Raw genomic sequence first — 18,170 nt, 5'->3', positions numbered from 1 at the left:
TTTGTGCGACAGCACTTCACATTTAACAAAAGTGTAATGCCTGGCTATTTGGCCTTATATACAACTTCTTATAAATATAGTTACTTGAGTGTGCTGCTATAGGCACTGCTACTTCTGAGGTCTATTGTAAATCAGAAGAAAAAAAAAATCAAACTAACTAAATGCACCATGTGACTCCTTTTCAGGTTCCCAGTGAGCTGGGACTACTGCTGGGACGACTGTTCGGAGAGGCTCTTGCCATTTGACTCATTGATTGCATAATAATTTTGCTGAAATTAATCACCTCTTTGTGCTGTATGCCAGCATTAATGGCCATATCGTGTTACTTCAGGTTTTGGCTTAGGTTCCAAATAAGAACACTGTGTGTATGTGTGTTTGCAAGCAGGTAACTCATGCTGCAGCCATGTAACATTAAATTTCATTTTCATTCCAAACTTATTTCTTATTCTTTTCTATCATCTATGGGATCCTATGGCTTTTTGCTACACTTTCCACTGCCATGGGTTTTGCCCTGCTTAAATTACTACCCATGTCAAATTCTATTTCTTCAATGAAGCTGCCTCAGCAAGAGGTGACACCTTTATTCTCTGAACTCCTATTTCCTTATATTTTTATCACGATCATCAAAATGACAAGAGCCGTCATTTGTTAAAGTGTTCACTGTATCCCAAATATTGGGTTACATCTTTTACATATACAGAGGGTGCCAAAAAATGTATACACATTTTAAGAAAGGAAAAAACTGTGTTAAAATTGTAATAATATATACTGATAACAAAAGATGACTACAAGTCATGGGTATACTTTTTTTTGGCACCCTTGGTATTATTTTATTTAATTCTTACAATTCTGGTAAGTGGGCTTTATTATCTGTTTTCCAGTTCAGAAAACTGAAATTTGAGGAAACTGAAATTTAGAGAGGTATAAGTGATTTGCACAAAATATACAACTTCTGAGTAAAGGATTCAAAGTTCACACCTAGATAACCTCTAGAAACCACATTTTTCACCTTTAACACATGCTGTCCCTTAGCCTATTGCTGATAGCATAATAGATGCATTTTCTTTCCTAGATTATATAATGTTTAAGGATAGACAGTTCATTTTTTTTCTCTAATAACAACTTCCTGTACCCAGTGTCTCAATAAATATTGATTGGATGAATGAATCAATATTGAAAATGAGCTTCCCGTCTCTTCCTCTGCGCTGCCTACGGAGGTGGCGCTCATCTTTTACACAGTATCATGGCTGCCCTCAGACCACTCGTGAAGCCCAAGATCGTCAAAAAGAGGACCAAGAAGTTTATCCGGCACCAGTCAGACCGATATGTCAAAATTAAGCGTAACTGGCGGAAACCCAGAGGCATTGACAATAGGGTGCGCAGAAGATTCAAGGGCCAGATCTTGATGCCCAACATTGGTTATGGGAGTAACAAGAAAACAAAGCACATGCTGCCCAATGGCTTTCGGAAGTTCCTGGTCCACAATGTCAAGGAGCTTGAAGTGCTGCTGATGTGCAACAAATCTTACTGTGCTGAGATTGCTCACAATGTCTCCTCCAAGAACCGGAAAGCCATTGTGGAAAGAGCAGCCCAGCTGGCCATCAGAGTCACCAATCCCAATGCCAGGCTGCGCAGTGAAGAAAATGAATAGACAGCTTGTGTGCAAATTGTGTTTTAATAAAACCATAAAATTCTTCAAAAAAATATTGAAAATGAAATTATTGTAATGAAACTATTACTGGGTCTTAAATATACTTTAGAATCGTTCAAGGAAGTGATACTGAAGGCTACAAAGAAGTCATTCTATGACCTTAAGAAAGATGGTATTTAAGGATAAGCATGATTAACTATGCCGGATATCTTCTTTCATGTTTTTTAAAGTTCTATATGTAAATAATATATAAAATGATAAGATATTTATTCATGATCTTTTGAAATTTCCTATCTAGGTGATTTCGTTCAGTTTATGTAAATGTTTTTGTTTAATCAACTTTCTGTGTTAACTTTGTGTTAAATGCAGATTTTTAAAAATAAATCTTGTGCTTTTTTTTTTTTCCAGGATGGCATAGGGGTAGATGAGAAGCTGTCCTTACGGCGGGTAGCTGTGGTTGAAGATTTCTTTGACATTATCTATTCGATGCATGTGGAAACAGGGCCAAATGGAGAACAAATCCGTAAACATGCTGGACAAAAGAGAACTTACAAAGCAGTAAGTCAAACAAAAAATTAAAAAGAAAAACAAGGCATGCGTTTTGAAATTTGCTATTCTTAAGGCTTGTTAAAAAAAAGGTTAAATAATTATACAGATTTTATCTTCAACATAAATTAGACCCTATCATGGTCACACCCAACATTTAAACTATAATTTAATTATCATTGATTGTAATTTGGTGTATGTTCACTGAGTCTATTGTGTATAATTTAAACCTGTCTCTAGTATTCTTATATTGTTTTCTTTAAATATACATAAAATGTGGTAGTCCCAGTCAAATGCCCACAAGTGGGAAGATATATTTGTGTTATTTATTCACTGTATCATAATATATGAATTATGGACTGGAACATATGAACTACCACTACAGTCTTAACATCCCTTCACCTTCAAATCATATTACTGTGTTTAGGTATTTCCTATTTAATACCTATTTAATACTTATCACATGAATAAGAAAATTTTTATGTACTTTTTTAATGTCTCCTTATATATTAAATACATATTTCCCGAAGGATTTGCATTTCTTAATTTTCCAGAATAGATTATTAAAAGATATGTGTTATTTTCATAGATTTAATGCCCTTGAGCATTTTAAAATGATATATAATGTTTTTTATCATAAATTATGTGAAAAGAAGATTTAATTAACTTTTAGATGTTGAAATATATATATATTGTCAAAATGGAATTATATATTATTTCTAAAGTGTCTAATTATACTTACAGTTTGATCTAGACACTTTAATCTAGCTTTTTATTTAATTAAAAGTTTACGGAGTTATCTTAACATAGATATTTCATCCTTTCTAGGAAAATTGAACAGTAAATTATTCTTTTCCAATATGAGCAAAGTGTACATCAGAAGTACTTTATCAGCTCTCAGAATAATATCCTTTTTTAGAATTCTTATTTAACTTTGCTTTTGGCTGCCTTTATATTAACTGTTTTCAGCTATATTGATACACAATATCAGTCTGGATCCATTTTTTTTTCAGATACAGAAAAATGTGTGAAATGCTCAAAGTTTCAAATACAGGTACATATGTTTGAAAATTAGCTACTGAGCATAAGAAATAGCTTCTTTTCCATAACTATTTTTTGCTATATTTCCAGGGTCACATTGAATCTTTGTAGTTGCATAATAACCCCTAATACATGTTGTATTTATCTCTCCTTCTCTATGGTTTTGTTTCTTGGCTGTTTCCAAATTGCATGGTTTGTGGGCAGGCACTATTGTAAGTTTCCTTACATAATTCTGCCACATAAACTTTCTTTTGACTTACATATCTCAGGAGACATTCTTATCATGACTAATGACAACAACCTACCTTCTGTAGGATATTTTATGTAGACTAATATGACTGAACATACTCATTTCACCTGTCTCCTAAACCAGGGTTTTATCTCTGGATGGTAATAGGAAAAAAAATTGTATATTGATCTACTAATATCACTAACTGTGTACTCTTACGATAAATTATTTTCATGAAATAGCTACCTGAACTTGATAGGACTTAGTAAGGTAGAAATACATATGTTTAATTGTATTAAATGAAAAACAAACAAAAAAACAAGTGGCTTCATTGTCAGTAGTAGTGTGGCAGCCAAATCTGATTAGGTGCCAAAAGCAATTTAAAATGATTTAATCTTTCAAATGCACCTTTAACTAAAGTGATAACATAAGTCAATGACATAAACCCAAATCTCTCAGCCTTTGTTTTCTTAAATGTAGAGAATCTGATCCATTGCCATTTTGCATACTAAACACTTCCAATAAATTGGCAAACATGTGTCCAACATGTATCATTCCGCATTAACATGATGAGGACATTTTATGCATTTAGGGGTAAAGATATCAACCTTGAAAGTATAAGCAGCATTTGAAACCTCATCCATTCCCTCTTGAGAACATCCTATTTGAAGATCCTTTTCTTTCCCAAGTTTATGTTTTATTTTCACATCTTAAGTGTTTTCACCTTTTCCTGATACCATGAAGGTTCTTTCTGGCCTAACCTTTCGCTTTCTGGTACCTCTAAATTGAATCCTAATTAGGAAACATTTCGATTTTTATGGAGTAATAACTCATTATAGGAAAAAAATAGAAAAGAACGGCTGCAATACCAGCAACACTGTGCACTTGACTCTATAATGAACTTAAGTCTAATGTTAAAAATTAATATAAATGTTCAATTAATGGGGCATAAAACTAAATGCAATTTGAAATGAAATGGTTTTGTGCTATTAGTGCCCTAGAGACTGTTGGGTCAGAGTTTAGTTCTCAGTACTAATGCTGGCATTGGCTAGTCATTGGTAGAATTAGCTAGATACCTATTGCAATTCTAATGGTTCCATTACGGTTAAGTTTTTTTCTACTTCTAACACATTAGCTCATAGAGCATTGCATGATTATGTTTATTGACCTTCTTTTTCTTCCTTTTCCTACATGGCCAAGAAACCATACTTATATAACTAATCATGAAAACGTGTCATATTGTCTTAATAATATTATCAATAAATTTAGTGATCATTTTATTTACTTTGCCTTTTTTGCAAATCTTTCTATGTTTTCACTCTGCAGGAAATGGTGGTCTTTTAATATTGGATTAACTTTTGAATGCTATTTGTTTTTACCTATCTGCAGTATATCATTCCTTGAAATATCTAGGCATTATACAACTTAAATATTATTGCAAACTGATCTGACTGTAGACAGAATTGGAGGGTATATGTTCTATTATTACTCATGAGATTTTTGAAAAAATCCACATAAAATGACACATTTTAGAAATATGTAAAGCTTATCATAATTATTATTTTTAATCACTGTTGAATTCCAGTGTCTTTTAGGTCTTTATATTTTTCTGCATTTGTCTCTGTCTCCATATTAACTGTTATTGGTGCATTGAATGTGTTTCCTTCAATATATTTGACTACAGTAACCTCTTGATTATCTACATTAACAGAGTGGAGTAGAGGCATGAATCATTCAGTTATCACTTACATTTGAACTTAAATATATCTTTGTAGTGAAAATTGAATGCATATACTTAGCAATTTGGAGAGTCATTTCAAAATTAGTGATGCAATATTATAAAAACTAATGTGGAATGTTGCTTGTTCTTCCATTCCTTAACTCTTCTCAACTTCTGCCTGAACTTCACCTCAGGGAATGCATCACTCTTCTCTGGCTGTCTTTTTCCACTTGTATTCTATCACTGGTTAAGCACAGTTGCCTGTTCAGAATCCTTTCTTAAGTTATGGTCCCATTAAAGGATTAAGTTTCAAGGCTCTTTCTTGCTACGTGTGAAATTAGAGTAACTGGTGGAAATCCAGGAACTAACAGGGAAAGTTGGTTTTTCAATAGAGAACAGTCTGCATATACATACATACATACATACACACACACACACACACACACACACACCCCAAAAAAACAAACAAACTTGTGCTGTGATACAGTAAACTTACATGTATATCATACATAGCTGCCAATAATTACATTCACTTAATTCAGAGTGGATAGCATATGTTATAGCTAAAAGAAAATAGGCTAGAAGCCAGACAAACTCAGTTTCAGATTCCAAATCTAGCATTTCCAGTCTGTGTCACTTTGGCAAATTATTAATTTTTTTTCTCTTTCTGTTTAGAGGTAGATCATGATACACGTTTGGTAAAATAAGTGGGTTAAGATGCGTAAAGTGCTGGGCATAGAGTAAATTTTTGAATGTCATTTCTCTTTCTTTATCCAATCACTCTGCATGTTCTAGGTAGAATGACAAGCAGGACAATTAACACAGCTCTATCACTGCCCTAATTATACTATGGATATATTATGTTATAATTTCCTCTGCCCGCCCCATGCCGCTGTGTTGGGAGATAGGAATATTAATAATTTAGGCATTTTTGTGTGTATCCTATAGATGTCACTGTTCGTGGAAGTGTACAGTATAACTTTTATTCAAGGTTTGCTGGGCTGATGGAAAGTATGAAAGAGGGCTAGAATTCCTGTGTTTAAGAACTTTCCAACTAGATGAAGTTTATGAGAATTTCGATTATTTCATTTGCTTTTCCCAAAGGTTAATTCTGTTAAATTAAATTGAAATTGACTTTCTGAAAAATTTTAAAAACCTGGCTCTCTTTCAAGAATTTGCTTTCAGTGTTACTTGAGGATTTCTTTCCAGGGATATCTGTAGGAAAATAACATATCATGCAGAATTTCTACCTTCCTATTCTGAAAAGTAAAAAGGAAAAATCTTTATTCTACCAGATCTAGAACAATTAACCTTAAAACTTTAATGAGCATCATTTTGTCCTTAAAAAAAAAATACCTGTTGGTTCAGCCTCTCTACTGCTCAATAGCATATTTTAACTTGCACCAGTTTCTGCTAGTTTCTCATATAAAAAAAACCCAGAATGTTTGTCAATTCATAATGAGACTAATGAGCAAAATCTGTAGCCATTGTGGTGTGGAAAAATAGCACTAATTAAAATCCAGGAGTTCCAAACAATTAATTCAACCTCTTTTTGGCTTAGGCTACAGTTTAAGCACATATAAAACGAGGGGGCTATATTTCAGTTTTCTTTAAATGCTGAAGGAATAACACCAATTAATTTTATGTGTGTAAACCATCTTCTTTCACCTAATGTAAAGAAAAAAGCAAAATAATATAGCAAATAAACAAATATAGGACACTGCCTTTTTATTTCAGATAACATTGTTTATTTCATTTCATTATTATAAATGGCTTCAATAAACAACTGTTCATATATCAAATAGAGATAAAAACTTAAAATAATCCCAAATTTAATTTTTATAGACATTGTTTAATATTGATTTCTGATACTGTTATACAATAAGTCAGGTTTCACACAGGTGATTTCTAAATATTGAAGATATCTATTACATTTAAACATGGTACACATAATATTAAATCCACTTTAATGTTAGAACAGCCCACTGTTTCTGATAACTAAAAATAACATTCAGACTAATAAGTCAGATGTATAAAACATCTCAGGATGAAAAATATTGGTGCATTGCAATTAGAGTCTTAAATAACAATTTTAAAACAGTGTACTGCTGTCCATCAGAATTGATTTATTTCTCATGTAGGTATAGTTAGAATTATCACAGGTGGGCAGAGTCATAGTGCAAAATGCTTTATACTCAGAAGCTGTCTTTTTGGTAGCAGAGACCATCAAAAGACATAAGAGCTCACCCAGACCAGTTTATCATCAACTAATGTCACAAACCCTATTATTAATAATTTCAATATTAAACAATACCCAGTGAATAGATGTATTCCTTGGAAGGGGATTCACCTTTTGGAGAAACCTTATTAACTCTTTATGTCCAGCCTCATAAGTTGCTACTTCAGTGCACCCTTGTGGTGACAATGAGCCAATGCAGCTTTTAAAACTACTCAGGATGTTTGATGCCCACTGTTAGGCAGATCCAGAGATTTAGGTATTCCTGGGTACTGTGAGGGTGTAAGAAATAAAATCTTTTGAATTTCCTAAAGTATATGCATGTGAGCTCCTATATAAATACATATATATGTATTTAATTGGGATAAAATATTAATGGAAGAATGAATAGGATGTGAGTGTGACTGATGTGAGGTAGTAGAAAGAAAACGGTGCCGGCTCTGATGTCAGCTAGACTTGAGTTTAAATCCTGATGAGGAAAGTTTTAGATGTATGATTTTGGCATGTATTATTTACAGGGTTGTTTTGAAGCTCCGAAATAAAATATGTAAAGGTTTTAACATAATTGATTCAAACATATTATTATACTGAAGTGAATAGAAAAATGATTTTTAAAAAAATAGGAAGTTTGCATGGTGACAGATGCTGTAAACAACTTTTTTTCTGTTAACTAGACATTGAAAGGCCTATTTCTTTTTATCATCTGTGTGCCTCAGTGACCTATGGATATCACCCAAGTTCATTCATGACTTTCCCAGAAGTGATGTTATTGTTCTCTAGCTTTATCAGTTGCAGTTTTAGTCATTTCATGATAAATAAAAAGAAACCAGCCTTTACCTATTTTTTCTGTGTTTAGCCGCTCTACTCCTCATCCTCCCCTCCACTCTCGCTTTTCTGAGAATGTCCTGTCCCAGTCAACTTATAGCATGACCATATTCAAGGATGGCTCTGCTCCTTAACCATCATAATCAGAAAGGAGGTGAATCCTGAAAGAAACTATTGTGGTGACCTTGCTGCTCCTTCTGAGAACTTGAAACTTGGACCGAGAAATTTCTATCTTGATGTACTTTTTCTCTTCAGTAGAGAACATGCAAACATGATATCTTTTGTTATAGGCATCCATTAGTTATATAATGATTTGTGTAGTCTACAGCCATATTTCTCATAGGGCACTGTAGGATTTTGGGGCAGACGGTTGTCATTGCCCCAAGTATTCCAAGCCTTTTTTTTTTCTTACTTTCTTTTTTTTTTTAAACTTTATTGGGGAAGAGTGTGTTTTTTCCAGGTTCCGTCAGCTCCAAGTCAACTCATTTTCAATCTAGTTGTGGAGGGCGCAGCTCACTGGCCCATGTGGGAATTGAACCAGCAACCTTGGTGTTATGAGCCCACGCTCTAACCACTTGAGCCAACTGGCCACGCACTCCAAACCATTTTTTATCCTTAATGCCTGAGTGTTAAGTTCCACCAACACAAGCCCCAGTTGTTGTGATAATTAAAATTCATCCTTACTCCCAATTTTCAAAAGCACCTCTACAGCACAGTAAACATCCGAAGTTGAGAGACATTTTCTAAAGGAAACCGTGTGGCTATTTCTCTACTTGGTATATCACAGAAATGTTTTCATTATTTGCCAGTTGTTGAGCAATTCAAGAGGCCAATGAATTCTGCATCCATGGCGTATTATCGTCATCTCACAGACTCTGTACTTTGCCTGCATAAATATATGAGAGTAGTGCAGTCTACTGGACTCTAGCAAAATGAAGTCTAACCTCCATTTTCTTCAATTTCCCCTAAGATGGCTAAGTCTTGCCTTCTTTGAGTGTCTGCAGCAACAATTTTCTTGGCTACCTGTTTCAAAAGAAGTGCTGCTTCCCACTGACTAGCAGGGGGTAGTAAAAGAAACTTTAACTGAGGGAATTGTAACAGGAGCCAGGGAGAGCTTGAGTGGACCAATGCATTTGAGACTAGGAAGGCTGAATTTTACTTGTTCTCACCTAAGACCCATTAATAGCACTAATATATCATGTTATACACACTCTTCAGGAAAAATTAAGAGAGGAAGTAAATTTCCTATACTCCCTATGTGTGGCAGCATATTTTAAGGTTGTTTTCATGTTGTAAGTAATTGCATAAACACTTGATTTGCTGAGTCATTTTATTTAATATTTAGAGATTCTCTATTTTACTATTAGGAAACATGTAGGAAGAAAAACTTTTTCAGTATCCATCTGCTCATTTTATTTTTTTTATCTAATGTAAGACTGCTTCGTTATGACAATCTGTTCCTTAACAGCTAAATATTCTAACATAAGAAGCAACACAAAAATAGCACACACAAATTTAGAGATACCTCCAGTTTATTTGACTATGTCTCTTTGATATTGTCTGTCGCATTTGCTCAGTTGATGACTATTTTAATTATTACAAAATACAACACCAAATTAAAGATATTCATCATTATACTAAAGATAAAACAAAGGAAAATAAAAGTCTTTTTTATAGAGCAATACAGCTAAATTTGAAGTGTAATCAATGAAACAAAAACTATTTCCAATAAAAATTGATTAATTATTATTAACTTAAGTCACATTCTATTTCTTGTTTGCCTATACCTTGATCTAATAATGTATAGTGATGTTGTGACAAATTAATCTGATTTTGCCCTGTAATGCTGATACCTCTCTGTTTTCTTCTAGTTTCTTTTTGTCGTGTAGTGCATGTCTGTGCCTTTGTTTAAGCTGAGTGTCTTTGCCTTTTTTGCCTCCCACTTGTACCATTTCTCCATCCCTAGAGGATAATGACCTATGCCACTGCACCACATTCACTGTTCATTTCTCTCACCCTGCATCTGATGCATTTGCCTCCAATTTCCAAATTACTTTTGGCTGTCTAAAATATGACCTGAATTGTCTAGAAATAGCCCTGCCTGCTTTAGATCTCCTTTGGATTTGCCAGCCTTCATTTTGAACTTGACCACATAATCACCGTCTTCTCTCAACACCACTACAAATATCTCTGGAGGATTGACAGACTGCATACCTCTGCTTTTGGCCAGTGAGTTTTACATGGCATATCACAACCCATTAATGAGTTGTCAAGGCAATTTAATGGCCTCTGATCCCTTTTAAAAAGTGAAATAGAAGAGAATAGAAATGATCCATTTTATTATGTAAATGTGACTGTGTACTAGCTTATGATGTAAATATATTCATACCTGTGCTGTTGGTCTAAAAAATTGGAAAACATTGCCTTAAATGGGCACTGTGATTTCAAATTGCCAGCAGACTGCCCAAGAATCACTTCCACCTACCCTGCTTCTCACTTCTGCTCTTGGTATATTCTCAGATTTTCCTGACATACCAATTTGTTCCAAATTTAAAATTGTATTTAGGCTCTAACCCATATTTTCATTCATCTTTGATAAATGTATCCTGTAAAGTGGCCAGATCTACCAAATAATATATAGGATGCCCAGTTATATTTGAATTTCAGATAGACAATTTTTAATATGTTTGTCCCAATATTGTATATTTACCTGGAATTCAAATTTAATGGGTTGTACTGTATTTTATCTAGCTTACTCCTATTTAAAAATCAATCCAAGATGTTTCTGACTGGGCCAGGCCACCCTCACCCTCTTAACTAAATGAAAAAGGCAAGGGATGTTGATGAACGGGTATGAAGATTGAATGTAGGAAATGATCAGAGAAGAAAGAACAGAAAGAAATAGTGGACAGTGTAGGAACTGATACTGGAGTAAATAATAACACTACCAGAATCACAGCAAAACAAGCAATGCTGCAGGGTTGATAGGAACCCTCCCCCCCAAAAGGTGAGAATTCTCCACCAGGGGAGCAGTGGTGAGTTTGGGGTTAAAGTGCAAATCCAGCAGCATCTTGGTTTTGGTATTAGAGACATTATTATTAAAGTCCAGGAATTCGATTGCTTATTTAACAGATGTTTAGAAGTCAGACAGATAAAACATAGCACAGTCTTTCTGCAGTAGTAGTCAGGGTTGGTTCTGAAGCAAAAATTATTGAGGTCCAGAGTGAATCCAGATTTGATTAGGCAGGCCAAACATCTGGCTTCTTCTCTAATTGATTATTACTATGAATGAATTTTAAGAGTATGTACTCATATATTTGTGTTGCCTGGATAAAGTATTTTTCAGAATCACTTCAAAATTAACCAAACAATTACCAATAGGTGATTCCAATAATTCGATATAACCAGGCATATTAGTGGTATAGAACCATATCTAGCAGTATTCAGAGATAATTAGAGTGCCTATGCATTCAATAGGTATTTGTTGAATAAATAAATGTTTAGTTGAAAAACATTTTCATGCGACTCCACAAATTAATAATCTTCTTTGTAGAAGTACAGTGATGTTTACTACTCATCTTCACTCATGCATGAAATGGGTGAAAGAGAACCAATATATAATATAAGAGCAAACGATTGGCTGGACAGTTCAATTTTGTAGCACATCTAGAAAAAATGCCTGGGCCAAATGTTATAGCATTTGCAAGCCATATGTATGTATTGGGTTGCGATATTAAGTATGGTAAGATAAACCAATTTCAGTGGGAGATTATTTCTAATTTTTGTTTATTCATAATCTAAAGAGTGTTCGTTAGAGAAAATGTCATAAGTTTGGCTCTAAGAGCAAATTCTTCCATGAGTGTACTGCATGATATTTGGCAAAAAAACACAAAACAAAACCAAAAAAACCCCACATGGTTTTAATGTTATTATTCAAGTAACCTAAAGATATTATAATTTTCTAAATTCATTTTATAAAGCAAAGGTGGAGACAGTTATTTCACAAAACATTGTGATTGTGCCAATTTTATTTTACAGGAAACCTCAGCATTTGAAATGCAGCAGCTATGCCAGGGCTTTCATTATCACTCTGTGGAGTAATGTAATTTATAAAAAAAAATCAACATTTGCCAACTACTTTTCCAAATTACTGATATTTAACAACATTCATTCTGTTTTGTTTGTTTGTTTGTTTTGCTAGATCCTTATAAAAGAACAGAATGGTGTGATTTTGGTTGATAAATCTTTTGAATTTAACTTTTTTTGCTTTAGAAAGTGATTGCTTATGCTCATGATTCACCAGCATCCTGTGATGTCTCTATTTCAGCTCATGTGTTAGGTTCAAATCTTAAAATAAAAATGACTTCTCTGGCTGGCCGAGTGGCTCAGTTGGTTAAGAGTTAGCTTAAGAGCACGAGCTCTGAGCAACAAGGCTACCAGTTCGATTTCCACATGGGCCAGTGATGCTGCGCCCGAGCTGAGCTGCCGCTGAGCTGCCAACAGGTGGCAGGATGGCCCAGCTGGTGAGAGCACATGCTACTAACAACAAAACTGTCTGTTTGATGGTGGGCAACTAAGAATGAACTCCACCTTGAGCTGAGCTGCCGCCTGGATGGCGCAGTGGATAGAGTGTGCACTCTTAACAACAAGGCTGCTGGTTTGACTCTGGCATGGGATGGTGGCGACGCCCACCCACAACTAAGATTGTAACACAGCACCTTGAGCTTAGAGGCCACAAGCCATGGGCAGCCAGATGGCGACTGGTGCCCTCCACAACTAAGATCGAAGAACAATAACGTGGCTGGTCCTCCTCCCCAATTCCCCAACACTGTTACCCTCCCCCAATTCCCCAATTTTTTTTTTAAAAGAATGACTTCTCTACTTGTGAATTTCTTTTAACTAGAAGTCTTACTCCTTTAGAAATACGATACTTAACACTCCTTCTTGTATATTCTATTAAAAGTGGAAGTCCTGTGCATTTAGTTCTTGGCTGTTACAATATTGCAAAGTCATCACTTTGCTATCAGTTCTGCTGTAACAGAACAGATGGTTTGTTAATTTCCTCCAGGTGGAGCTCTGTATTGTTACTGCATAGTCTGATGTGTTTCCTGTTGAACTTTGTAACCTGAGACAAGGTACAGAGCTCAGTGCAGCCCCTTTTATTCAGAAAGGTCACCTCACACAGCTTAGAGCATTTTCTAAAGAACCTCACACCAGGGAACATTATAAACATTTTTGCATAATTAACCTATGCTGTGAGGTTAATATTGCAACTCTTTATGGATGAGACAGTCTCTCTCTTTTTTAATACTGATAACCAGGAAAGGCTATAAAATATAGGGATTATAAGGATAGGCTCTGATACCAGATTATCACATTGGTCTCTCTTTTACTTGTTTGACAAATGATACAACCTCTCTCAAGCTTAGTTTCCTCGTTTGTTAAACAGAGATGATAATAGTGATGATCATCATCTATTCTTGGGATTGTTGTGAGGATTAAATGATAAAATCCATGTAAAACTACTTAGCCTAATCCAGTTATTAAGCACCCAATTAATGGAAAATATAAATACACATACGACATTTGAGAAACGTTTCCTCTTTTTTATAGCCAAAGCGATTAATAGTTATCATATAATGAATGAGAATCTTAATTTTGACAATTGTCAGGTCTCTACCATTTCAGGAACTAGGGAATTGCCAATTCATGTACAAGCTGAGTCCATTTAAAGGGCCTTTCTGTTGGAAATGTTCAGAAATTAAACTGTTAAAATTAGAGAGGAAGGATGCTTGGGACTGAAGAAGAGAGACATGAGGCAAATAATCCTGTGTTAAAATTCTGTTAGCAATTTTGCTCCCAATTTACAAAATTTTATGGCTTGAGTTAATAAGATAAACTTCCATCATGTAATTGTGAGACACAGTCTGAAAAACCACAGCAAAGCAATGATTTATTACATTGTTTTGATTAACTTCTTTAATCTTTTTAACTGTATATTACTTCATATATTCTGATCCAAGTAGGAAAGATTTATTTCTAAAGATAATATTCTGCTATTCAAAAGTAAATATAAGAAAACTTCAGGAATTATATATTGTCGAAATTATAAAATGAGATTTGCAAATTATTTAACTGCAATTGAATTTTTATTTCAGTTCTTTTGGATAACTGACATTTTACATTAACTGAGCTGTGTTGAGGGGAAAGTAAGTGGCACCCGAGAACTACCAGAATTTGCCTTTATAGTTGTAGGGTTTTAAATAAGGTCCGTTCCTTCTTTCTTCAGAAAGCCGGAGACATTGGCAAGGTAAAATGCTCACCATCCTTTTCTGTTATAATCTTTGTCAGTAAACTTTTCAGAAGTGTGTGTGTGTGTGTGTGTGCGTGTGTGTATTTTTTTCCCCATAAGTGGAATATCAATAGCAGTGCCCCTTATGAGACTTGATCACTAGACATTCTTCGCATAGATCAGCTTATCATTAGATTACTAATGTTGTACTATCCTTGCTCCAGAGGCCAATTTATTGTTTAGTCCATCCAAAGATGCTGCAGTACAATTGTTTTTATGTAGAAGTGTTACCATATTTTTTTCGATGGGAGAGACTATTTCTACTTGTATGTTATATGTGAGTCATTATTTTCTACATTACTGATGAATTCCAATCTTAACGGACTTTGAATGTAACATTTTCATTGAAAACAATATCAAAGTTTACTACACAGGTTAATTAAGGTCTTTAGAAGTGGTAAGTAATAAAAAATTACGTTGTGCCACAACATCCCCACCCCTCAACCCTAGCTAATTCACAGCTCAGCAACAACAAATTTCAGCTCTAACTCAAGTTTAAGGAAGTTTCACAAGTGCTGACTTTATCCTGTAATAACACTTTGATACTCAGGGGTTTTTTGAAATACAGAATTTAAAAAAATCTGTTTTGATGTCCTTGCTTTCTGTGGATCCTAAACATTTGTCTAATCTGTCTATTGGATAAGCTCACCATGGTCAATTCAATTTATAGAAATAACCCAGGATTTGGGAGATCAGGTTTGAGTTTCAGCTCTTTGCTTTGCCCTCTACTGTCTAACAATGGCAATTCATTTCATTTTTTTTTATATCAGTCAATCTACTTATCAAAGCATTACCATAAAACCTTTTATGCCTCTGTCTAAAATAATGATTGCAAAAACCCAGTGAAAAGTCTAAAGCATTATACACATGTAAGAAATCAAGTCTAGACTTATAGAAAAATAACATTTCTAGTAAAGAGCTACTTGAAATTATTTACCTGATAAATTAATGTTAAGGCCATTAGTTTACATTGTTCATTATGGCTATGATCTAGTCCCCCTTTTCATGTTTATTTCTCTTATAAGCAATATATGTGGCATGTCACATGGCAGTCGTCTTTATAGTGTTTAGTTCAGAGGAAACAATACTAATAATATCCATTCATGTTATATTTTGCTTCTTATTACTAACAAGATCCAGCGTTTCTGTGTTCCTAAACAAATTCTAGGGAAATACTCTCTACCTTTCCCAGATATAAAGGTGTTTCTAGGAATACATTTTCAAATGAAATATTCTCCTCCCAAATGTCCTAGAAAATGTTCTGTACTGTATATTTGATGTCTAATTTCTCTCCTAGAAACAGAGAAATGATTAGATTTGCAAAGCAGGTTAAGGAAATAGACATTTATGAATGATTATAGCATTTAATATAATTAATTATAGCATTAATAGAATAGTATTTCAAGTACCTGAATCAAAAAAATTTTCCATTTCTGTTCCTTATTACTAGGTTTTATTTGCAACTGCTTTTGCAGATTGAGTGAAGGATGTTAGGACTTTGATAAATGGACAGCCTAGAAGAACACGTCCCTGAGTTTTATCACCATTTATGAACATCTATTTAAAGTTGATTTAGCATTTTAAACATTCATGGAAACAGCCTTTCATTAGGGCAGGGACCATAAAGGGGCATTTAGCCTGGGCCCCAAGTTCAAAAAATGCTTCTCATGTAGGCTTTCAATGTTATCTTTGAATGGGGTTATCATCAAAGGATTCCAGCAGGATCCAAAGACAGGATTTCATCAAATGGCTTTAATTCTGAAATGTAATTATTCTAATGATCATAATTTAAGAATTTTTGAGGATATTTCTTTTTTTTTCATTTTAAAAAATGTCCTGAGAACCTCAGCAATGAAGTTTGCCCGCGACTCTTAATTTCAAAAAGGTCTGGGAGGAAAGATTCTAGATAAGGGAAAAGGACTGATTTTCCCTCTTCACCTCCATGGCAGGATAAATATTGTTTCAGAAGTCAGTATGAGACTTGAATAGTCCCTTCAGAGGATCTCTCCTCCCTGTACCTAAGAAGACTGCATAGCCTCTGGGCCCCAGTGAGCATGAGGTGAGGAAGAAAAAAAACCTGAGGACAGTGGGAAGCCTCGGCAGGTCTCCCCCCAAAATGGATTCTGAACACCAAGAAAAAGTACACCCAAATAAGAGCTTTTACCCACTTATATAACATATAGTGACATTCCAAACAGTATGCCAGAATACCATCAGAAAGAATAATGTGATAAAACACTTGCTAAAAATCTTTTCTAAGATACAAAATGGGACTTTATGTTATCCCATGCACACAGGTGCACACAAACACAAACATATCTGTGACCATTACAGGTAGTTGTTTTCCAGAGTAAAGCTATACATGAAATGTCATATGATTAGTAATGATTCTAAGACAAATTGACTTGGAGCTAAGTAGAGCTAGAACAAGTAATACAATTGTGTATGGTCAATCATAAATCTGCCCAGAAAGGGTTCCTACACGTGCTTTATTAGCATGGGGAAAAGGGGGGTGATGGAGCGCATTAGGACCATGGAAGCCAATAGAGCATCCCCTTCAACTCCACCACTTGCCTATCTGTCTTTCTATGGAAGATTTTTATATAAGGAGAGGAAAGATTTAATAGAAATCCTTTATGAAAATCAATGGAGCATTCTTCTCAAATCCTATTTGTTAATGAATTTACTGGTCAGCCCCGTTTAGTCCCAATGGACTATAACTCTATGTGAGTTAAAATAGAAAATATCAGGACTGGGCATACATCATAAACTTTTTTTTTTTACTTATGCATAATTGTAAAATAGATTTTTCAGAGAGCCAGACAAAAATTACCTCTAATCGGATAAATAAACCAGGCAAAGGTGTTAGTTCCCTTGGTAAAATAGATGAATAGGAATCAAATTTTGTATGTGTGCACATGAATGTGTGTGTAGAGAGAAAGAGTGTAAGAGAGAGTGAATGGGAATTTAAATTGTATATATATTTCCTTATTTAATAACTAATATAAAATAGTTTGAAATGCTTTCAAAATTTTCTGCTAATTTTTCTCCCTCATTTCCTTGTATAGTATGAAGAAGGATTTTTTAAAAATATAAACATCTTAATTTACAAATGATAGTTATATTAAAAATCAGAGCATCATACTTCAAATCCTAGTAAAGTTAAACCAGTGTATAGATCATTCATGCCAAATTTTAATTACAGACTTGTTCCTTCACTTTGGTATTCTAATGGATTATTTTCTTGAGAGTCAGTGGGATAGGCTAAGTGACACAGACTGATTTAAATATTAAATTCTGGGGAAAATTTCTTTACAATTTTATATCTTAGTATGTAGGGTTTCCTCAATGCTGTGCTTCTTTTACAGCATGGATAAGAAAAAGATGACCCCATTGCCATTAATAGAATTGGTGTACTTTGTACTCAATTATACATGAGGAGAATATTTTCCATGTGGTATATATACACAATGGAATACTACTCTACCATAAGAAGAGATGAAACACTGCCATTTGTGACAATATGGATGGATCTTGAGATTATCATAACTGAAATAAGTCAGAAAAAGT

At 34.3% G+C, this 18,170-nt stretch overlaps 2 protein-coding genes across 7 annotated transcripts in view; both read left to right on the top strand.

The window, feature by feature from the left end:
* Positions 1-18,170, top strand: part of NOL4 (nucleolar protein 4) — a 318,494-nt gene that overhangs the window by 88,160 nt on the left and 212,164 nt on the right. For 4 of the 6 annotated variants that reach the window (XM_019652131.1, XM_019652128.1, XM_019652127.1 and 1 more), the window contains exon 2: positions 2,060-2,209. In XM_019652131.1, coding sequence (XP_019507676.1) covers positions 2,138-2,209 — 72 coding nt within the window. In that variant the 5' untranslated portion in view covers positions 2,060-2,137. Of the gene's footprint in view, positions 1-2,059; positions 2,210-3,210; positions 3,252-18,170 lie in introns of those variants that run through there. The other 2 variants (XM_019652132.1, XM_019652130.1) reach the window with 2 other exon arrangements.
* Positions 1,183-1,697, top strand: LOC109387906 (60S ribosomal protein L32). The gene has a single exon (XM_019652135.1). The coding sequence runs from the start codon at positions 1,244-1,246 to the stop codon at positions 1,649-1,651; it is 408 nt and encodes a 135-aa protein (XP_019507680.1). The 5' UTR covers positions 1,183-1,243; the 3' UTR covers positions 1,652-1,697.

Source organism: Hipposideros armiger, unplaced genomic scaffold, assembly GCF_001890085.2.
Source record: "Hipposideros armiger isolate ML-2016 unplaced genomic scaffold, ASM189008v1 scaffold_173, whole genome shotgun sequence".
Lineage (NCBI taxonomy): Eukaryota > Metazoa > Chordata > Mammalia > Chiroptera > Hipposideridae > Hipposideros > Hipposideros armiger.
Note: the sequence above shows the minus strand (reverse complement) of the source record. Positions and strands in the feature narration are given on the sequence as shown.

What these genes read in the sequence shown, in the direction of transcription:
- LOC109387906 (XM_019652135.1), top strand. Translation starts at nt 1,244, where the DNA reads ATGGCTGCCCTCAGACCACTCGTGAAGCCCAAGATCGTCAAAAAGAGG.